This window comes from Molossus molossus, unplaced genomic scaffold, assembly GCF_014108415.1.
Source record: "Molossus molossus isolate mMolMol1 unplaced genomic scaffold, mMolMol1.p scaffold_m16_p_1, whole genome shotgun sequence".
Lineage (NCBI taxonomy): Eukaryota > Metazoa > Chordata > Mammalia > Chiroptera > Molossidae > Molossus > Molossus molossus.
Window position 1 is genome coordinate 223,428,872 of NW_023425344.1, and position 18,418 is coordinate 223,447,289.

The window sequence follows — 18,418 nt, forward strand, 5'->3', positions numbered from 1 at the left end:
CTCCATGCACACCTGCACCTGATTTCAGACTGACTTCCGTGTGCGCGTCCACTCTGGGCCCCTCTGGGCCTGTTACCTGCCCTCTGTTCCAAAGGGAGCCCCGAGTGATTTTCTAGGCATCCCTCCTCTCTTTGTGGGGTTCTGGGAGTCCCTGGACGACCCTGAGACTCGGGACCTGGACGGCCGAGTGGCAGCTCGGCGCCGGATGCCACGGAAAGCCCACGGTGCGAGGGCAGAACCGGCCCAGCAAGTGGTGCGCAGAAAAACCGTCCTCCGGGACACTTAGCCGTCCTGCGAAAAAGAGCAAAGTCCACAGTAAGACAAATAACTTCTTCACATAGTTGGCTTGAAACCTTAAATGCTAAAACTCTGTGTGGCTAAATAAACAAAACGGGCCTACTCGGCGATGTACCATAAATCCCTCCCAAAGACTGGTCTCAGGAGCATCTCCTCCCCTGGGGACCACATCCTTGTGTCTGGGCGGCCGTTCGCGGGCGGGAGTCAGCGCCGGCAGACCTGGGCCCACCCTCCTTCGGTTTCTGCGGCCCCTTCCCCGGCCAGACCCTCCGACCATCCCAGCAGCACACCCGCAGGCTGCCCTGGCTCAGGAGCCCTGTGATTTCTTACGCCTCTGGAGTTTCATGTTGTGATTTAGGGAAGGTGGTTTTTAACACACTGTTTGTTATTTTGGGTGATTGTTCAGCATTTCATTCATTTTTGATAAGAGGCTAGGCAGGCGTGAGGTATTTGCAGGGGTTTCAGGGTAATTGTAGGCGACACGATGCTAGTGTTTTTCTGAATATTCTTGGCCTGGGGGGACGGATTCCTTTTGCAATGAAACATAAATAAGCTCCTCTCGTTTTTTTCAAGCGGGTAACCTTTTATTGATTTCTTTTCCCCTAAGAGAATCCAGAACTTGATAGTCTGAGGGCTGAGTGTATCATTTCCCAGGATGAGTCAAAGGGGCAGATACTCTTTTTCCAGGCTCTGTGGTCTCATCCCCACTGATTGGCAATTACTCAGCAGTGGGTGGTCCCATCTCCGAGGAGTCGGGGTGAGGGGGCGCTGTGGCTGCGGGTGGCTGAGCAGGATTTGAGCAGTGGAGGGGTTCATGGGTCCTCTGAACTAGAGATTCCACGGTCCTCCTGTGAATAGGACTGGGGCGAAGATGGGTGTGGTGAAGCAGGAGGGGTGACAGAGTCCCTGCTCCCAGGAGCTTACGGCTAGTCGGGTCCCAGCAGCAAGAGCAAGGTGGGCACGAGGGGAACAGAGAGACTTAGACTCAGCACAGGGACACTTCACTTCGGCTTGGAGCTCGCAGAGATGGAGGGAGGCTGAAATGAGGGGAGGTTAGGATCACCTGGCCAGTGCTTTCATCTTGCTACGTTTGACACAACGTTGGTGACCTCTCCAGAGCCTGACATGGTGCCTCACACACCCGGCACCAGCCTGTGTGAGAGCGGGGTCCACGAAGACCCCGACCTTCTCTGCATCCTCCCCGGGAGCCCTCCTGCCACATGTTAGGTCCGAGACTCCCGAGCGCTCTCCTCTCTCAGGACGCTGTCCCCCACGCTGTCACCTTCCCACTCCCCTTTTTTCTGGTATAAGCAACTCTCCGTCTGGGTGGCCTGAGCAGCTGCCCTTAATTAACAGCTGAGCCTCCACTGGTTCTTTCTCTGGGAAGGTTGCATCTCTCAGTGAGACACCATCCCAATACATGCTTCCATGGCCCGTGGTTCTTCGTGGTCCTTCTGGTCTGGCTTTCTGAGAGACGGGAGCTTTTTCTTGCCCTCAGTTGTCATGTGTGTAAGGAATCGGAGGCGCCGCCGAATAAAACAGAGTAGAAACTGGAGAGCCAATCAGCCGAATAAACGGGGAACACTCCGGGCGGGTTCACAGACTCCGGGGGTCGAGTCCTAGAAGCCGCGCTCAATGTAGGGGCTTGTGTCTTTTATATCTGCCTGTTGTAGCTGGAATTTGTCCCTTAGGGTTTGGCCCTGCGGGGGCTATGCATGGAGCCTCTGGAATGTCAATCGATAAGAGCGAGATGGGAGTTAATCTACAAGCTCGAGGCAGGCCCTTCAGGGTGGGAGGCAAGGTTGAGCAAGCGAGACAATGGTCGAGCACTTTGCCTGGCGCCAGTCCCCAGGCTATGGGACAATGTGGACCTCGTGATAGCTGACTGTGTGTCAGCTTGGCTAGGCTGTGGTGCCCAGGGTGGCCACACCCCAGTCCAGGTGTAGCCATGAAGGTGTTTTTTAGATGTGATTAACATTTAAAATCAGTTGATTTATTTTTCTTTCTTTTTTAAAACTTTCTCCCACTTGATTTTAGAGAGAGAGAGGGAGAGAGCGAGCAAGCAAGAGAGAAACATTGATGTGAGAGAGAAATATCGATTGTTTGCCTCCTGCACACACCCCGACCAGGGACTGAACCCGCAACCTGGGTATGTGTCCTGACCAGAAATCAAGCCCATGTCCCTTCGGTGCTTGGGACGATGCTCCAGCCAACGGAGCCACACTGATCAGGGCTAAAATCAATTGACCCATAATGTAGGCGGACCTTGTCCAATCAGTTGAAAAGTCTGAGATTTCCTGAAGAGAAAGGACTTCTGCCTCCAGACTCTCACATAGAAATCCTGCCTGAGTTTCCAGCCTGCTGGTCTGACCTATTGATTTTGGACTCAAGACTGCACCCTCATTGCTTGAATTTCTAGCCTGCTCCGCAGATTCCAGACCTGAGCCAGTTCCTTAAAATCTGTGTGTGTGTGTGTGTGTGTGTGTGTGTGTGTTTCTTCTAGGAGTCTGTCTGTCTAGAGAACTCTAACTGCTGCTGACCTTCTCTGACTGCTTTCTCCTGTCTCCACTCCTCTCTGAACTGCCTCCGTCACCGTGAGGTCCCCTGCTCGTTCTCCACAGAGGTCACCACAGGATGTCACCTGCACCTGCTGGCTCGGATGTTGGGTTACCCGGGCACCTCAGCTTTCTGTCTGCTCATTCTTTCAGCAGCTCCTCCTCTGAAGGCAGCAACCAGACAGTGAGACCAGCCCAAGGACCTGAAACCAGAATCTTGTAATGTTTATGTTTGTTGGCCATTTTTGTTTAAGAAAAGTAGAGAAGGAAAAAGCAGAAGATGATAAAGGAAAAAAAAGGTTCTCAGAACAAAAGGATAAAGTCTGGGCAAAATCAAGATTGGGGATTAGTTGAGGATTTTGGTGGTCCGCGCTCCCCTTTGCTCCTCATTACTCCTCATCACCACGAGAGGGGGAGAGGCAGAGGCCTGGCCTCACAGGGCAGGCGGGCTGTTCTCCGCGCTTATCCTGGCTCGGCCAGACATGTAAGCGCCCGCGCCCTGGGCCTGCAGACAGGCTTTCTGTGCGTGTGGGTCAGCCCAGACTTTTTCTCTCCTGTCCCTCTCCCTGCCCCCTCCACCCCTCCTCAGTCCTGCTGTGCCCTGGTGCTCTGTGGAATTGCTGGTACAGAGGGTGGTGTGTTTGCTGTGGCAAGGGCCAGACCATGTTCCCATTTCCCCCCCAGGATGCTTTTCTGTTTCGTTTCTTCTTTTAGGTAGTTGGAGGCTTGTGAGTGAAACTTAAACCACCCATCGGCAGCTGGGAGTGGCCTGGCTGTCCCTTCCCTGCACCATCCGGACTAGGATTATAGTGGGGCGGGGTGTGCGTGAGTGTGTGAGGATGTGTGGCCATGATTGTTCCCTCCCCTCTGCTGTTTATGTCCTCCAAGTGTTCACAGAGAGTCCTGGCCCATTCTCACAGGCCAGACCTCGTCTTGTCATTCTGCCCTGAACCTTCCTAAGCAGAGATCGGATATTTTAGAACAGTAAGTGCTCACTTCTGGGGAGCTCCCTCTCTGGCCTTGGTCATGAAGATGGCATGGATTCCTTGCTTTGCATTCTGGAAGGTGACTGCTTGGTGTCTAGGAAAACGGACAGTTGGAAATTGTAAGATTCATTTGGGTGAGGACTTGCAAGAGCAGGGGATGAAAATGGCTCCAAGGATGGCACTGGGTCTGGGTCCTCAGATGCAGAATGTGTGTGTGTGTGTGTGTGTGTGTGTGTGTGTGACATGCTGTTGAATCTGCTCTGACTCCTGGGGACCTTATGAATGAGCGATGTCTATAATGTCCTGTCCTCAACAGTCCTGCTCAGCTCCTGTAGACTCATGCTTATGGCTTCTTTTACGGAGTCAATGGCTCATGCTTGGTCTTCCTCTTTTCCTGCTGCCTTCTATTCTCCCCAGCATTATTGTCTTTTCCAAAGAATCCTGCCTCCTCGTGATGTGTCCGAAGTAGGATAGGTTCAGTTTTGTCATTTTTGCCTCCAGGGATGTTTCAGGCTTCATCTGCTCTAGGGCCCACTTGTTCATCTTTCTGGTCCAGGGCATCCATAGAGCTAAGCCTATTTTAGTGAATCAGTTTTCCCCCATCAGCCTTCTTCTCTGTCCAGCTTTCTCATCTGTGCATCACAATGGGGATTCGAGGGCGTGGGTGATCTTAGCCTGGGTCTGTGATGACGCGTCCTTTCTGTTGGTGATTCTCCCGAATTCTTCCATTCATCCTTGCTGCACGGTGATTCGTGTTTGCTTGGCCTCCCGAGAAGCACTGCAGGAGTAATGAATAGAGCGATTGATTGGCTGGAGGGCCTGAGAGGGCTACAGAAATACAGGGTAAATTGATCAAGTGTTGAGCCAGTCTGGGCGTTTCAGTTGTCTGTTGCTATTTAACAACTACTACACAACTTAATGGCTTAAATAAAAATAATGTATTCTTTGTAATGTGTCTGTGGGTTGGCTGGGTGGTTCCTTGGCTGGCTCTCCCTGAACTCCTGGACTCGTCCAGCCGGGGGTCGGCTGGGCTGGCGTGTGAAGACGACCTCGTTCATGGGCTGAGCCCCTTCCGTTCTCCCTTTGAGCCTTCCACCCTCCCGTGGGACAGGGTGGCTTCCGTAGGTGGTGGGCTCAAGGTGGCTTCCAAGAAAGGGAAGTGGAAGCCTCAATCACAGTCACCTCTGCCCTTCCCAGTGATCAAAGCGAAGCAGAGTCGACAGACATTGGGGGGTTACACAAGGGCACGGATACGGGAGGTGCACTTCACTGGGACCATGCTGTACCGATCTGCCACACCAAGTCAAAGAAGAACACAGGTTCCGGTGGAAGTCGGGTTAGCCTGGCGGGCGGGGCGAGACAGTATCGCCGAGGTAAGGAGCACGGCCCAGGCAGCCTGGACTGTAGTCCCAGCTCTGCCACGTCCCAGCTGTCCGACCTTGAGAAATCACACAGCCAGTCCGTGTTCCTGGCCCTCCTCTGCTCCGTGAGGGTAATGAGAACACCTGTCTTAGAGGCTTGCGACGAGTTTCAAGTGAGTTCATACAAGGCAAGTGCCAGTACCAAGCTCGGGGTACAGAGAACACTCAAATAGCTGTTCCCTGCTAGCATTCATTTTACTTTGCGGGAATGGCAGGGGAGGGACAATCTGACTTTAAGCTCCTCAGTTCGAGGCAAAAAGGGAAAAACACTCAGGTGTGAGATTTGTAGAGTGCTTCAGCTGAGAACAGTTTTCAGAAGAAGCCGTGCTGTGTGGAATGAGGAAGTCCGTGTTCTGACACACTCGGTTTGGATGCAGCCATTTGGGGTGGTACGCAAAGTGACTGACCCGGACAAACTTCACGCTACAAAAATAAATGATTAGCGGCAGGACGGTCTAGAAGTTGGCAAGACAGGCTTCCTTCTCAGGAGCCTTGACGGGAACCCCAGCTTGCCTCCTTCCAGCCTGAGTGAACTTGGGCACGTTCACGGATCTCTGCAGTGCTCCTCTTCCTCGTCTCCAGGACACGCACAATAATAGTGCCCACCTTGCACCCACGAGGGGACCGGGCACGTAAAGCCCCTGGTCTGTCGCCTGGCACATGCTCCTCGCAGAACATTTGCTTTGACTATTATTAGTTTAAAAATGGTTTTAAGGGAGATTTTCTCTCTGTTGGAAGACAGACCCCTGAGTACTCTTCACAAACTGGTAGTGCTGTTACCCTAAACCTTTCCTGTCTCTCAGAGGGGCGCCCGGACTTGCAGAGACTGTCATAACGTCGTAAGCAAGCAAACAAACAAATAAAAGGGTAGTAAACCCTGCATTTACCCTTCTCTCTAATTCCATGCTAGCTCCCATGTTCCCAAATTAGCGAGCTTCTCATTTGTATGGTTTTTATTCTCCGCTGAACGTGGTGCAGCCTCTGTGGAAGCATTTCAAGGACTTCCAGAAATATGTTGACAGCCCCCGGACCGCGGTCCCCACCTCTTCTGAGATGGCTCCTCTCCACGTTTCCACAGTTCAGGATCCCCAGTGGTGTGAGGTCAGGTTCATCGCTCGCCCTGCCCCCGGGGAGGCTGCCTCCCCCACCCTTTCCGTCTGGCTTTCTGTCTGATTTATGGCTTTAGAATGCTGGCCCGGAGGATCTTAATTTAAAGCCTCTGCCAGGCTGTCGCGCGAATGCCAGTCAAAAGCCGTTTTCCTCCTCCGCTGCCTTTTCTGTGGCATGAAATACGAGGTAGGAAAATAAGGCTACCAAACTGGGGTGAGTTGTTGAAAAACTCTTGTGTAATCCCCTGGAAGGTGCCCTGGCTCCATCCCAGCCACAGGCTCAAGTGAAAAACGCTGGTCTCCAAGCCGGGTTTCACCCATCCATTTAGGGCTCGTCCCTCGGCTGCCTCCGGAGGCTGTGCTGGTGGCAGCTACAGCCGGTCCGAGTCCCGGGTCTGCTGCCGTCCGCTGGGAAGACGCCGTTCCTCCAGCCGAGGACACTGTTTAGCTTTGTTGTGTTTGCTTTGCGAAAACAATAGTGTTTTTTTCACTTTGCAAATTCAAATGTATGTTTTAATAGTGACTGTGCTAGACATACCTGCCTCCTGACCTTCAGGTATTCTGATGCCCTGAGGAAGTATTCCCCTCCTCCTGCCGTGGGAGTCGCTTCTCAGCCTCGTTCCCCAGAGAGGCGGTCATCTCTCCGGCATCCGATGCTTTGCGCAGACCTCTGTGCCCTTCGTATCCGTGTCACTGACAGCCGTTATTTCAGAGGGGTTGGCTCCTTTAGAGTTGAGTTTCTGTTATTTTGATCATTTGTTTGGTTGGCCTGTGAGTAGCATGAGTCTCCAGGCGGCTGATACAAAATTCCTGGCCCCAGGAACGGTATTTCTGCTGCACACGGTGAAAAGTTCACGGCATGCTCAGCACGGTCTTCCTGTCCTCTTCTTCAAGAGGAAAGTTCTGGAATAATGGTCATCGAAAAAAAAAGTAACAGGGTAAACAAACAAGCAAAGCACATAAGTATATGAAAATGTAAAAGTACAAGTTTATGATGGGATCCCTTTTGTTGTAAAAATACAAGCAGACATGTGCAGATGTGTTCGCATGTGTGTGTACGTAAGGAAAGATCCCGGGAAGGTAGCATTTCGTGGGATTCTGGGTTTTTAAAATTTTCGTTATAACAAGGAAAGACACCCAATGCTATTTATTTTTAATAATTACAAGACAAAACATAGCCCAACAACAATAACAAAAACAAAACAAGAAAAAAGTAAAAACCAAGAAAGGGAAGCAAGGTAGGTTGACTGGCTGACAGTGGGATTTCCAGGGCAGAGGCTGCATGGGTCTGAGGCCCTCTGACCTGGCGGTGCCTGCCACGGGGTGGCACACACGCCTCGGCCTCGGCCTGGCTCTGTGCAGACACGCTCACGTGTGTCCCGTGGCCACCAAGTGCAGACATCTTCCTGTGGGCCTGTTTCCCTCTCCCTCTGGGTGGAAGCAGTGCTGTGTAATAGGGTCAAGTCCATTGGCTAATTTTATCCAGCCTTGTTGGAGGCTGGGGAGGAGCGGGGTCGGCCTGTGTCTGCTCTTTGGGCACTGAGCATGGCTCCTGCGGAGGCTGGCGGCCCGTGGCTCTGTCCTGCTGTGTCTGGTTTGGGAGAGTGTCCACACACAGGCATTCCTGCATCCTCCCGTCAGCTCCCAGAGCCAGCAGACAGTGCATCAGCAGGAACCACTCGGAAAACAGTCAGGAAATCCACCACCACCCTCCACCCCTGGGCGAACCACTGCCCTAGGAAGGGCAGCTTGGCAGTCCCTGGCTGGAACCTGCTGGGTGTGAATGCGGGTGAACCCTGGTGGCGGAGGGGCTCACAGGGAGCTTCTAGACCTCCAGCCCCTTGCATGGGACGGTGTGGGAGACACAGCTCTCCATGGTGATTCACCCCCTGCTAAGCCATCAGTTCTTTGGGACCAGGCGGGGTCTTTACACAGAAGGCAGCAATTAGTCACAGGAGTGATAGTCACCACAGGCAATGGCTTCTTTTGCAGAGAAAGTCCACTCGTGTGACCAGGAGAGGCAGAGCGCCCTGGAAGAGGCCCGGCAGAATCCCCGGGAGGGCATCGTCATCCCAGAGTGTGCCCCTGGGGGGCTCTACAAGCCGGTACAGTGCCACCAGTCCACTGGCTACTGCTGGTGCGTGCTGGTGGACACGGGCCGCCCGCTGCCTGGGACCTCCACACGGTAATTCGCCAAGCCCACCCTGCTCCTCGGGGGATCCTGGGGCAAGAAAACCAGCTTCCTGTTGGACTGGCCCCTGGCCCCTCCCAGCTTCACTGTCCTGGGTGGTGGGAATCAAGGCCCTGGGAGAGCAGCATTCACTCATGCGCAGATGAGGTTCTGATAGAAAGATGCGGGTCCTGGATGCTGGGCAACCTTGGAAAAGTGGGTAACCTCTCTGAGCCTCACTTCACCTATGAGAAGGTGATTGCCCTGCCTGAGGCACTAGGTTCTATGGATCAAACAAGATCCCGTCTGCAGACATATGGTGGTGTCACTGTGCTTGAGTGATTGAAAGGACATTCTGAACATTTCTCAATGGGAACATTTGGCCGGGGTTGCCTTGTAGCCACTGGACAGTGGAGGAGGTTCTTTCCTGCCAGTCTGGGAGCTGTAGGCTTCGGGAAACACAGATCGTTGCTGGCAGTAGTGGCTGAAGTCCCCTCCTAACCCACCGTATCTCTCTCTTCCCAGCTACGTGATGCCCAGCTGTGAGAGCGACGCCAGGGCCAAGAGTACGGAGGTAGATGACCCTTTCAAGGACAGGGAGCTGCCAGGTGGGAGATGACACTGCCCCTTGCCGGCACCGTGCCTTTTTCTGTCCCCCTTCCTCCTCCTGCAAAGTTCTCCCTGCGGAGGGTCAGCTTCCCTCCTGTGAGAAGGAGCAGGAATGCTGGGCGGGGCGTCGTAGGAGTGGGCGGGGCATCATAGGCGTGGGCGGGGCCAGGGCTGTGGGATCTGCTCCAGTCCGGGATTCATCCCTCAGCAGTCCTGTGCCTTTGAGCACAGTGTTTCTCCTTCTTGCCCTAACCTTTTTATCTCTTAAATGTAGTCATTGGGCCCTGGCCCGTTTGGCTCAGTGGTCAGAGCGTCGGCCTGCAGACCGGAGAGTCCCAGGTTCGGTTCCCGCTAAGGGCACGTATCTCGGTTGTTGTTCATCCCTGGCCCTGGTTGGGGTTGTGTGGGTGGCAACCAGTCGACGTGTCTCTCTCACATCGATGTTTCTCTCTCTCTTATTCCCCCTCTCCCTCCCTCTCTATCTGAAGATAAATGCAAAAATGTCCTCGGGTGAGGATTAAATAAATAAATAGGTAGTCATTGGGTTAAAATCCTGCCCCTGTAATCTTACAATTCCTTCTCTCTCCTGTGGTGATTTGGACAGTGTCCTGGGCGCTGTGAACCCTTTCCCCAGGGCTAGAAAGAGAAGAGAGCTCACAAGGAGGGGCTGTGCTGGGGGACCTGGGCAGTGTCTGCTGCCTACCCTGCTGGTGGCCCAGGGCTGTCACTGGGCTATGACACAAGATCTTCAGGCAGGGGGCCCAGGACCCTAAACGGCTTCTGTGCTGGGTTTCCCCTTGTTTATAGTGTTCTCTGCTGATGAGTTACAAGAAGATTACTAAGCATCAGTGGCTTGAAGCACTGTGGTCTCAATCAGCATGAACTCGGATCAGGGCCTGTGGGAGCTGGGCCCACCTTCCCAGTCCCCAGCAGGACTCCCGAGTGGGAACTGAAAGCCCTCAGCAGACGTGAACTGGGATCCTCCTGTGTGTCAGGCACTGAGCATCACCTCGTGATCAAAGGTGACACGAGGCTGACACAGTGGAGGAGGCAGTGCACATCCACGGGCACAGACGTGCAAGCAGTGGTGACAGCAGTCCTGGAGGGGACGAGCACGGTGCTGTGAGAAGGGCAGCGAGGCTCCTTCAGAGTCCGTGGCTTCTCTGAGAGGTGGCGTCCACCCAGCGTCCTGGGAGTTCTGCAGAGAGATGACAAAACAGTACCGCAGAGAACTGCAGGGGGCGCCGAGGGCCCGTCCGGGGCTGGCAGTCACGAGCTTGCAGGGACACCCGTCTGTGCAGTGCTGTGGTGGTGTGTACGCCGGCAACACCGACCGTGTCGCCTTGGAAAGGGCCTGTCTGTGGGAAGGGCCACCCGTGCTCCCGGTCTTGCTGGTGTAGTGCAGTGGACAAAGAGAGGGTTGAGAGCCTCTGTGAGGGAGATTTGATCGTTATCATCTGAGTTGGATGAGATAAGTGAAAAAAGGAGGAGGTTCTTGGGTAGATAAACTGGTAGGTCTACTTGAGACAACTTTGACCGGAGGGGTTCTCTCTGACCCTTGTGCCCCTTCAGCACCTGGTCCTCACCTGTAGGGCTGCTGGGTCCTACTGTGCCAGAATTAGCTTGTTCCCCAGCAGATCGTGAATGTCATGAGGACAACGACCCTAGAACCCGGTGTTATATCCCTAACATTTAGCTAGTGTCTGAGTTGACCCAGCAAAAATCTGTGGAATGAAAGAAAATTGAAAGCATTATTGTCCATTTAGCCTGACGGTCCTTTGTGGGCTGCAGGCGGAGGTGTATAGTCACCTGCGCAGTGAACGGTTCCCAAAGTGGATTTGGCTGGACAAGAAGGACCTGGAGCGGTTTGGGAAACGGTGGGCACCAAGGAAACTGTTTACTTGATTATTCACCTGACCCGGCCTTCAAACCTCACCTTATTTTTCAGGCTGTCCAGAAGGGAAGAAAATGGAATTTATCACCAGCCTACTGGATGCCCTCACCACTGACATGGTGCAGGCCATTAACTCAGCAGCGCCCACTGGAGGTGGGAGGTGAGAATGTGAGCAGGACTTGGGCCCGGTGGGGAATGGGGTGCCTCTGACTTTCCAGATGCTGTGGAGGCTGGGGTGGGGGAAGGGAGGGGTTGAGTAGGGTCAGGGCTGGAAGTCAGTCCTTTTCCTGAGACCACATTGTCCCACCTTCCACCAAAAGTCACTCTGCCCCTCTCCCCTCCCTATTCTTTGTTGCTTGTCTCTAGCTTGTAGTTACAAGATTGCAGGCAAGTCCAGGGATGTCTGCAGACTTCCAGCACGCTGGGCTCAGAGGTGGTCCAGTGGCGGGAAGGGGGATGGGCATATGTAGGAGTCGGGGAGGGCAGGGAGGGAGTACAGGACACTTGTAGTTCTCTTCTGCGAAGGAAGGGGCCATGTGCCTTTTTGGCTCTGGGCAGTGGGGTTGGACACTCCCACAGCCAAAACCAACTCAGTTCAGGAGCTGATGTGCTGGTGAGGCAGCCCTGACAGGAAGCCGCAAGGCAGGGCTCCCGGTGACCAGCGTCCTCGGCGCTCACTGGTTTGGACCTGCCAGGGCAGTGGGAGGGAGCACACACCCATGCATCTGCTCAGCACCCATGGAGCATGTGCAGCATGCCCAGGACTGGGCCGGGACTGGGAATCCAGGGATGTGAGGCATGTCTCAAGGAACGCAACCTAGTGGGGGTACTAGGCTCTAGACACACCGACAGACTGGGTGGTAAGTGCTAGAACAGAGGTGGAAGAACAGAGAAGGTTTTGCTAAAGCAGTCTGGAGGAGTCAGAGAAGACTTCCTGGAGGAGGATAGGTGAGCTGAGATTTGAAGGATAGGTAGGACTTAGCCAGTAAAGGGAGGAAAACCATTCCAGGAGAAAGGAAAGAACACTGTGACTCCAAGAAAGCATGTCTGCAGTTCAGTGTGGCTGGGCTGGGGTGGGTGGGTGAGAGGGGAGGGGAAGAGATGAGAGTGGTAACCGATGGGGCAGAAGAGGCTGGCAGGAAGCCAGAGGAGGAGGCCCAGCAGGGCTACGAGGGTGCAGGGGTGCCTACAGCAGCGCAGCGGAGGGAGTACCACGTGCTTGGCAGGGATGGGCAGACCGCCTCTGAGCTTATGTGGCTCACCAAGAAGAGGGGCAAGTCACCCGCATCTGCCCAGAAGCAGGGCTGTTACCCACAAGGCAAGGAGTACCGACAGGCCCAGGCCTCCAGGCCCAGAGAAGGGCCCGAGGGCACCTACCTCAGTGCCGATCAACAGAAGCATAGGTGTGTATCTAGGGACGAGGAGGATGAAGGCAGCCGGCCTGAAAACCCAGTTGTATGTCACCTAAAATTCAGTGGCTGCCTCATGGGTTGCTGCTCTTGGAAACTGCTTGTCTGGGGGGCTTGCTGTCAGCACCCCCAAGGCATGTGAGCTCGGAGGCTGGTTTCTGGCCCAGCTGTTTTTGCTCCCCCTGTGGATGGTGCCAGGCTCCCCAGGAGGAGCACAGCACAGTCTGAGAAGATGGAGACAGGGTCCGACAGGCTGAGTGATGGGGCAGCCCAGAGTGGTCAGTGCCTGGGTCTAAAATAGAGAGGGCTGTGTCCAGATCTCCACACGACAGGGTGGGAAGCCTTGAAAAGGCATAGTCAGTATTATATATGCCTTTATGCTTGGAATATGAAAACAATACCTGTAATGTCATGCAAAAGTGCATGTGAGACACCGATGTTTATTAGAAGAGAGGGAATAAAGGAAGGGGCATAGGCTTAAAACCTCCACATCTGGCCAACTGCTTGGGAAGCCACCTGGCGCTTGAACTTCAGTGCTAAGGAGACGACACCTCAAGCTCCACCCCTTTAGCTTTCTCGGGAGCCCGGACCTCGGGACCACGTGGTCTCGCTGCAGGCAGAGGATGCTGGGAAAGGACCAAACCTGTGAGTCCTGGGCCAGCAGGTGGACCCCGCTGCCAGGGCCAGTTAGGACTGCTGTCTCGCCCTCGAATCGTGGGCTAAAGGGATCTTTACAGAAAATAAAAACTAAGACGTTTATAAGTGCTCTTAATAGGGAAAGGATACTTTTCTTTCAAAAACCCTCTCTTGTAGGTGACATATAGAGTTGGGAGAAGTTTTTAAAAATATGCTTTCCTGACATGGTTTTTAATTTTAAGCTCAGATAGCTTGTCTGTGTTTGGTTTTGATGGGGATGAAAGGTTTGGCTTGTATTTGGTAATTGTGTTACCCAGAGGCTGGACTTGTAACCAAAAGACAGACAAGAGGAACCAAGAAACAGCTTAGAAATCAAGCCCCCAGCAGCGGGAGAGGCAGGAGAAAGAAGTGGTCACACAGGGAGGTAGCTGGCCAGCGCTGAAATTGCACTGGGTGTACAGCCGTCTCAGGTCTTCCCACCATCTCCAGAGTGAGCCCTCCTCCGCCCTGAGCTGCCTTTGCAGGATGGTTTTGCTGGCCTCGGTCCTTCTGTCCTCCCTGTCCTCCCATCATTGCGTCTGGCGCTGGCCCTCCCCAGTTCCCCCAGGCCAAGCTCTCGCCTGCCCCGGGACCCCCACGTCAGCTGCTCCCTCAGCCAGGCGCCGTGGGGCCCTGCTCACAGAGGAGACCCATGATTGCCCCATCTTCCTGTGACCACGTAGAATAGATGCACGTAAATGTCCCCTTGTCAGACGCCACCCAGTCTGAAGGAGCTGCCCGGTCACCCTCTGTCACAACGCCTCTTTTTAATTCTCAGCCTAACCTTACCGCTCTCTGATAGGTTGCTGTTTTGTTATTCATTGTCTGTGTCACCCCACCCAATGAAAATATAAGTTCTCCAAGAGGAGCATGCTCTGTTTGCTTCCCTGTTGTATTCCCAGAGTTCAGGATGGTGCCTGGCCCATAGTAAATACTTGTTAAACACGTAAACAGCTAGAAGGATGGGTGGATCGGTGGAGGGATCACTGTCTGATACAGAGAAATAGGTCTTGATAAGGCCTCTTTATCTTGGCACACCTGAGCGCATCAAGGAAACCGCATCTGGTCCCTCCTGCAGCCTCTCCCGGCTTCACCGTTGAAGCTGAGCCTCACGGAGGCCAGCAGGAAAGCGTCCTGTTCCGGGACAGTGGGAAGAAGGGGCAGGAAGGATGCTTGGGCAGGGCAGAGCACCCTCCTGACCTGTCAGGCATGGAGAAACGCTTCCATCCCTGCCCTCCCCTCACAGAGGCTGTGTGCCGGGTTCTGGGGACATTCAGGGACAAGGACGTGGTTCCTGGTCCGGAGGAGCTCCTGGAGGAGGAGGTAGCTAGTCACGTGCCTGCACTGTACGTCCAGGTAGAATAGAGGCAGATGCAGGGCTGCAGGGAGGGGGTGAGAGAGGAAGCTTGACATGGGAGGCAACGTTGCTGCCACCTCTTCACTTGCGAATGGGAGATGCTCCAACCTAGATGGACCAGGGTAAGGGTGTCCCTGCAGAGTGAGGTATGAACAGGGTAGGCCTGTGGAAGGAACGGCAAGAAGCGTGGTTCACACTTGGAGGCAGGCTGTGGACAGGCAGGAGGGGAGGCTGCAGAGCTGGACACGGTCCAGATCTGGTGATTCGTGCCAAAGAGGACAGCAGCCAGGCGGGGCGGGAAGACGACAGCCATTGTCAGTGTGCACGGTGAGGAGGGAGGGACTGAAGCCATGGGGCAGGGCTGATGTACTGAAGCTTTAGTGATGAAATCAATAGGATCTGGAGACTTCTCGGGTGCAGGAAATGGAAGAAAGGGAGATGTCTACGTCCTTCTCTGGTCTGCTAGCCTGATATGGGGGGGGGGGGGAGGCAGTGCCACTCAAATCCAAATATAGACGAAGTGGAATGGGGTGCCCACTGAAACGTCTGTGGCTGGTGCATGGGAGGGGGTGGCCTAGTATCATTCCCCGGCAGCCGTTCTCAGCGAAGGCCTGTTGGATGACTGAATCATCCTCGTGGTCCTTCCCGCCAGGGCTCCATGTGGCAGGGCTCCCCTTTAGGTCAGCCCTCTCATGGCGCCCCGTTACTGTGTATCAGCCCCAAAGGAAGAGTTCGGAGATCTGAGCTGGGGGACTCTGCTTGAGCAGGGGAACCTCCTTTCTTCACTCGCCCTGGAGAAAGGTGACTGAGGGGAGGTGGGATGGGCCATGAGGACCTCACGTGGTCCCCCAAGCAGAGACTGTCTTTATTGTGGCTTCCCCCTCCCTGCCCAGCGTGGTTACTTGTTGATGGCCTGGCAAGGAAGAGGCTGGAATGTGGCTGACTTGGCATTTCCCAGCCCCACCCTCCCACACAGCTGGCGGGGCTGGACCGGCTCCGGGTGCAGCTCAGTTGGTCTGCTTGGTTTGGCCAGTGCCTCCAGGACGTCCCACCTCACCTTCTTGAAAACTGCTTGGGACAGCAGAACTGGGCCCCAGATCTTGGCCGAAGTAAGTTTCCTTGTGGTAAATGGGGCTGGCTTTCCAGCGGTGCGTTGCAGCCAAGGCCTGGCAGGCTCGGGCCGCAAAAGCAAAACTGAAAGCGCCGCAGAAGGCACCTGCCCCTCTCGACTCGGGAGAAGACGCGGGAGGCCAGGCCAGGGGAGCCTGGCGCGAGCCGGTGTCCCATCCCTGGGGGCGGGAGTCAACTGGACAGCCACCCAAACAGCCAGAGGCGCAGCACTGTGCTGTCCTCACCATATCCAAGGAGCTGGGATGCCCCGGTACCGAATGAGCTCTTTCAGTACAAGTGCAATCGTACCTGTAGGGAGGCCATAGGGTGGACCCACAAATCCATGTGAAATGATTTAAGGAACCAATTGCACCCTCTATGTAGGGTCCCCAGCCCTAGCCTAACCAGCTTCAGATCCCAGCAGTCCTGGTCTCCAGCGGGTGTTACGTGTGCCCGTCCGAGAGAGAGGTCCGGAGTGTGTTGCCTGTAAGCCCAGCTGGGAGTTGCCAGCGGTTTTGAAGGGTGTTTTAGACAGCTGCAAGAGTGGGGGTATCCGTAGCATAGCTCTGCAGTTGGGGTAACTTTGGGGAGTCTCACTATGATGGAGAGGACTCTGGGAGAGACCTCCTGCCCTCCATCCAGGCCCCCCTGGGAAAATCTTAGCTTCTCCTTAGTTAACAGAGGCCTCTGGTGTCTCCCGTCCTGCAGGCTCCCTGCTGGTTTGACAGAACCAGGACTCCCCGTAGATCTCAGGCCTGGCTAGATCTTGTAGGAAGCCTGGTAGGTCTGGGACTTAAGGCTGTGATGAAGCTAAAAACTGGGATTTACATCATTTTAAACCAGATGGCTTCAGGAGTTTTCCTTTTTCTATTGTGTTTTGTTGGACATATGGAAACTCCCCCGAAACCCTTCCCTGTTACGGTACTGTCTCACCCCATCTTCTTCCAGAAGGTTCCTGCTTACATTCTTCCAGGGCATGGCAAGAGTCTCCTCTGAATTAAGGGTTTTTGTTTTGTTTTGTTTTTTACCTAAGTCTATGGCTTGGATGAGGTTTAGGCGGTCTGTTAAACTCCTAAAATCTGCAGAGTTCTATGTGCGCACGCGTTTTTCTAGAGAGAGGGACGATAGCTTATCTAGGCTCTCGGGAGGGCCCCTGAGCTCCCAAAGCTGAGAAACACTCCCTTTAAATGCCCTGGAGCTTGGCCTGGACGAAGCGCTGGGTTCCAGAGTAGCACCTCAGCGCCACCAGCGTCACATGGAGAGCTGGGCTGTGTATTTGAGGGGAAGTTGAGGTTCTGGAGGTCAGAGAGGGTCAGAGCCAAGAGTCCTAATCAGCTGGGGAAGAAGCAGAAGAGGGGGACCTCCAGGCCCCGCAGGGCAGGCTGTGGTTGTGTAGGTGTCGTAGGGAGAAAGAGGCACTGCTTGGCGGGACCTCAGGTCCTCTCCTGGGCAAGTGTCCTTGGATCCTCCAGGGGCCAGGTTGGGGGCAGACCAGAGGAGGCCAGCCGTCGGCAGTCATGGCTGCTCTGGGCCTGAGGTTCTGCTGGGAGCGAGGACAGGAACATGGTTCTACGGACAAGGGAGATGGGGCAGGAAGGCAGAGTCAGAAGAAAGAGAGGAAACGGAGCAGGAGCAGCATGGGAAACAACTCTGAGGGGTTGTGAAGTGAGGAGAGAGGCTTTTTGCTGCAAACCAATCCCAAGGTAGGTGCAGGGAGCTCCATCAGGGGGGTGCTGAGAACCGGGCAGGCGGGGGCCCCAGGAACACATGTTGGAGGCAGCGCGCCTCGCCTGGCAGGGCGTCCAGGCGGGATGACCTCATTCCTTCCCGTCTCAGGGACTGAGACTTTATTATTCCAGCCTCTAGGTAGACATTACGCTATGCTGAGCCTAAAGGTTAGCTGCCTTTGCCTGGGACGCTCGTGGTTCCCTGGCCAGAGGGGCCTCCTCGCGGCTCCAGCTGCCTCAGCGAGCCTCTGCGGGGAATACCTGCAACACCTCTCCCGGGGCTCCTCCGGAGCTGGGTCCTCCCTCAGGCTCAGGGGAAGACAGAAGCAGGCAGGGTGCTCCTAGAGGGAGCTGGCCCCCCTCCCTCCTGCCCTGTGAGCATCCTGATGGAGACTTTGCTGCTGCCCACCCGCCTGGCATACCCTGCCAGGGCAGGCTTGAGAAATGAATGTTGCAGGTAAAACAGAGGAAGCTTAAAGACCCTCAGATATCATGTGCTGGCAGAGACAAGTCTGAGCTCTGCATTGAGTTCCAAAGACCCCCCGAGCCTGGCTTCCAGGACAGATGAAGCAGATTCCCAGTGAGCTCCAGGCAGCCCGTCCCGCCACCTTCCCAGGTCTGCCTGCGTCCAAGCCGTCAGGATGAGGTCCCGCTGGCAGATCCCCTAATTGCACTCCCTTGGAACCAGCCCAGGGTGCCCAGGGGGCCTGCCCAAGACTGCCATCCACTTAATGAGGACTGGGCCTTTAGCAGATGCTTTTTTTTGAGGGGGGGGTAATGAAACTTTCCCTAAATGTTGAGGTCACTTAGGGTAGGAAGAGGAGGGAGTGTGCTGGCTTGTTCATCGGGGAGGGGCTAGGGATGGTCCCCTTCTTTCTGGAAAACTCAGCAAACCCCAGAGAAGAACCCCAAGGCATTGGCAAGTGCCTTGAATATTTCTCTTGCCGGGCACAGCTCCAGAACGTGCTGGCAGGCCCTGAACCCCTGAGCTAGGATCCCTCTGGAACAGGGAGCCCCTCTGTCCCGCTTCTGACACGTGGCGGTTACGCAGCTGTCCCAGTGCCCCGGAGACTAGGTATCTGGATGAATGGAACATCTG

General features: G+C 54.8%; 1 protein-coding gene across 11 annotated transcripts in view; it reads left to right on the forward strand.

Annotated features, from left to right (window-relative positions):
- Positions 1 to 18,418, forward strand: part of SMOC1 (SPARC related modular calcium binding 1) — a 145,248-nt gene that overhangs the window by 117,101 nt on the left and 9,729 nt on the right. For 10 of the 11 annotated variants that reach the window (XM_036267554.1, XM_036267561.1, XM_036267520.1 and 7 more), the window contains exons 8-10: positions 8,361 to 8,553; positions 9,064 to 9,146; positions 11,096 to 11,201. In XM_036267554.1, the coding sequence (XP_036123447.1) occupies positions 8,361 to 8,553; positions 9,064 to 9,146; positions 11,096 to 11,201 (382 nt within the window). Of the gene's footprint in view, positions 1 to 8,360; positions 8,554 to 9,063; positions 9,147 to 11,095; positions 11,210 to 18,418 lie in introns of all 11 variants that reach the window. The other variant, XM_036267590.1, reaches the window with a different exon arrangement.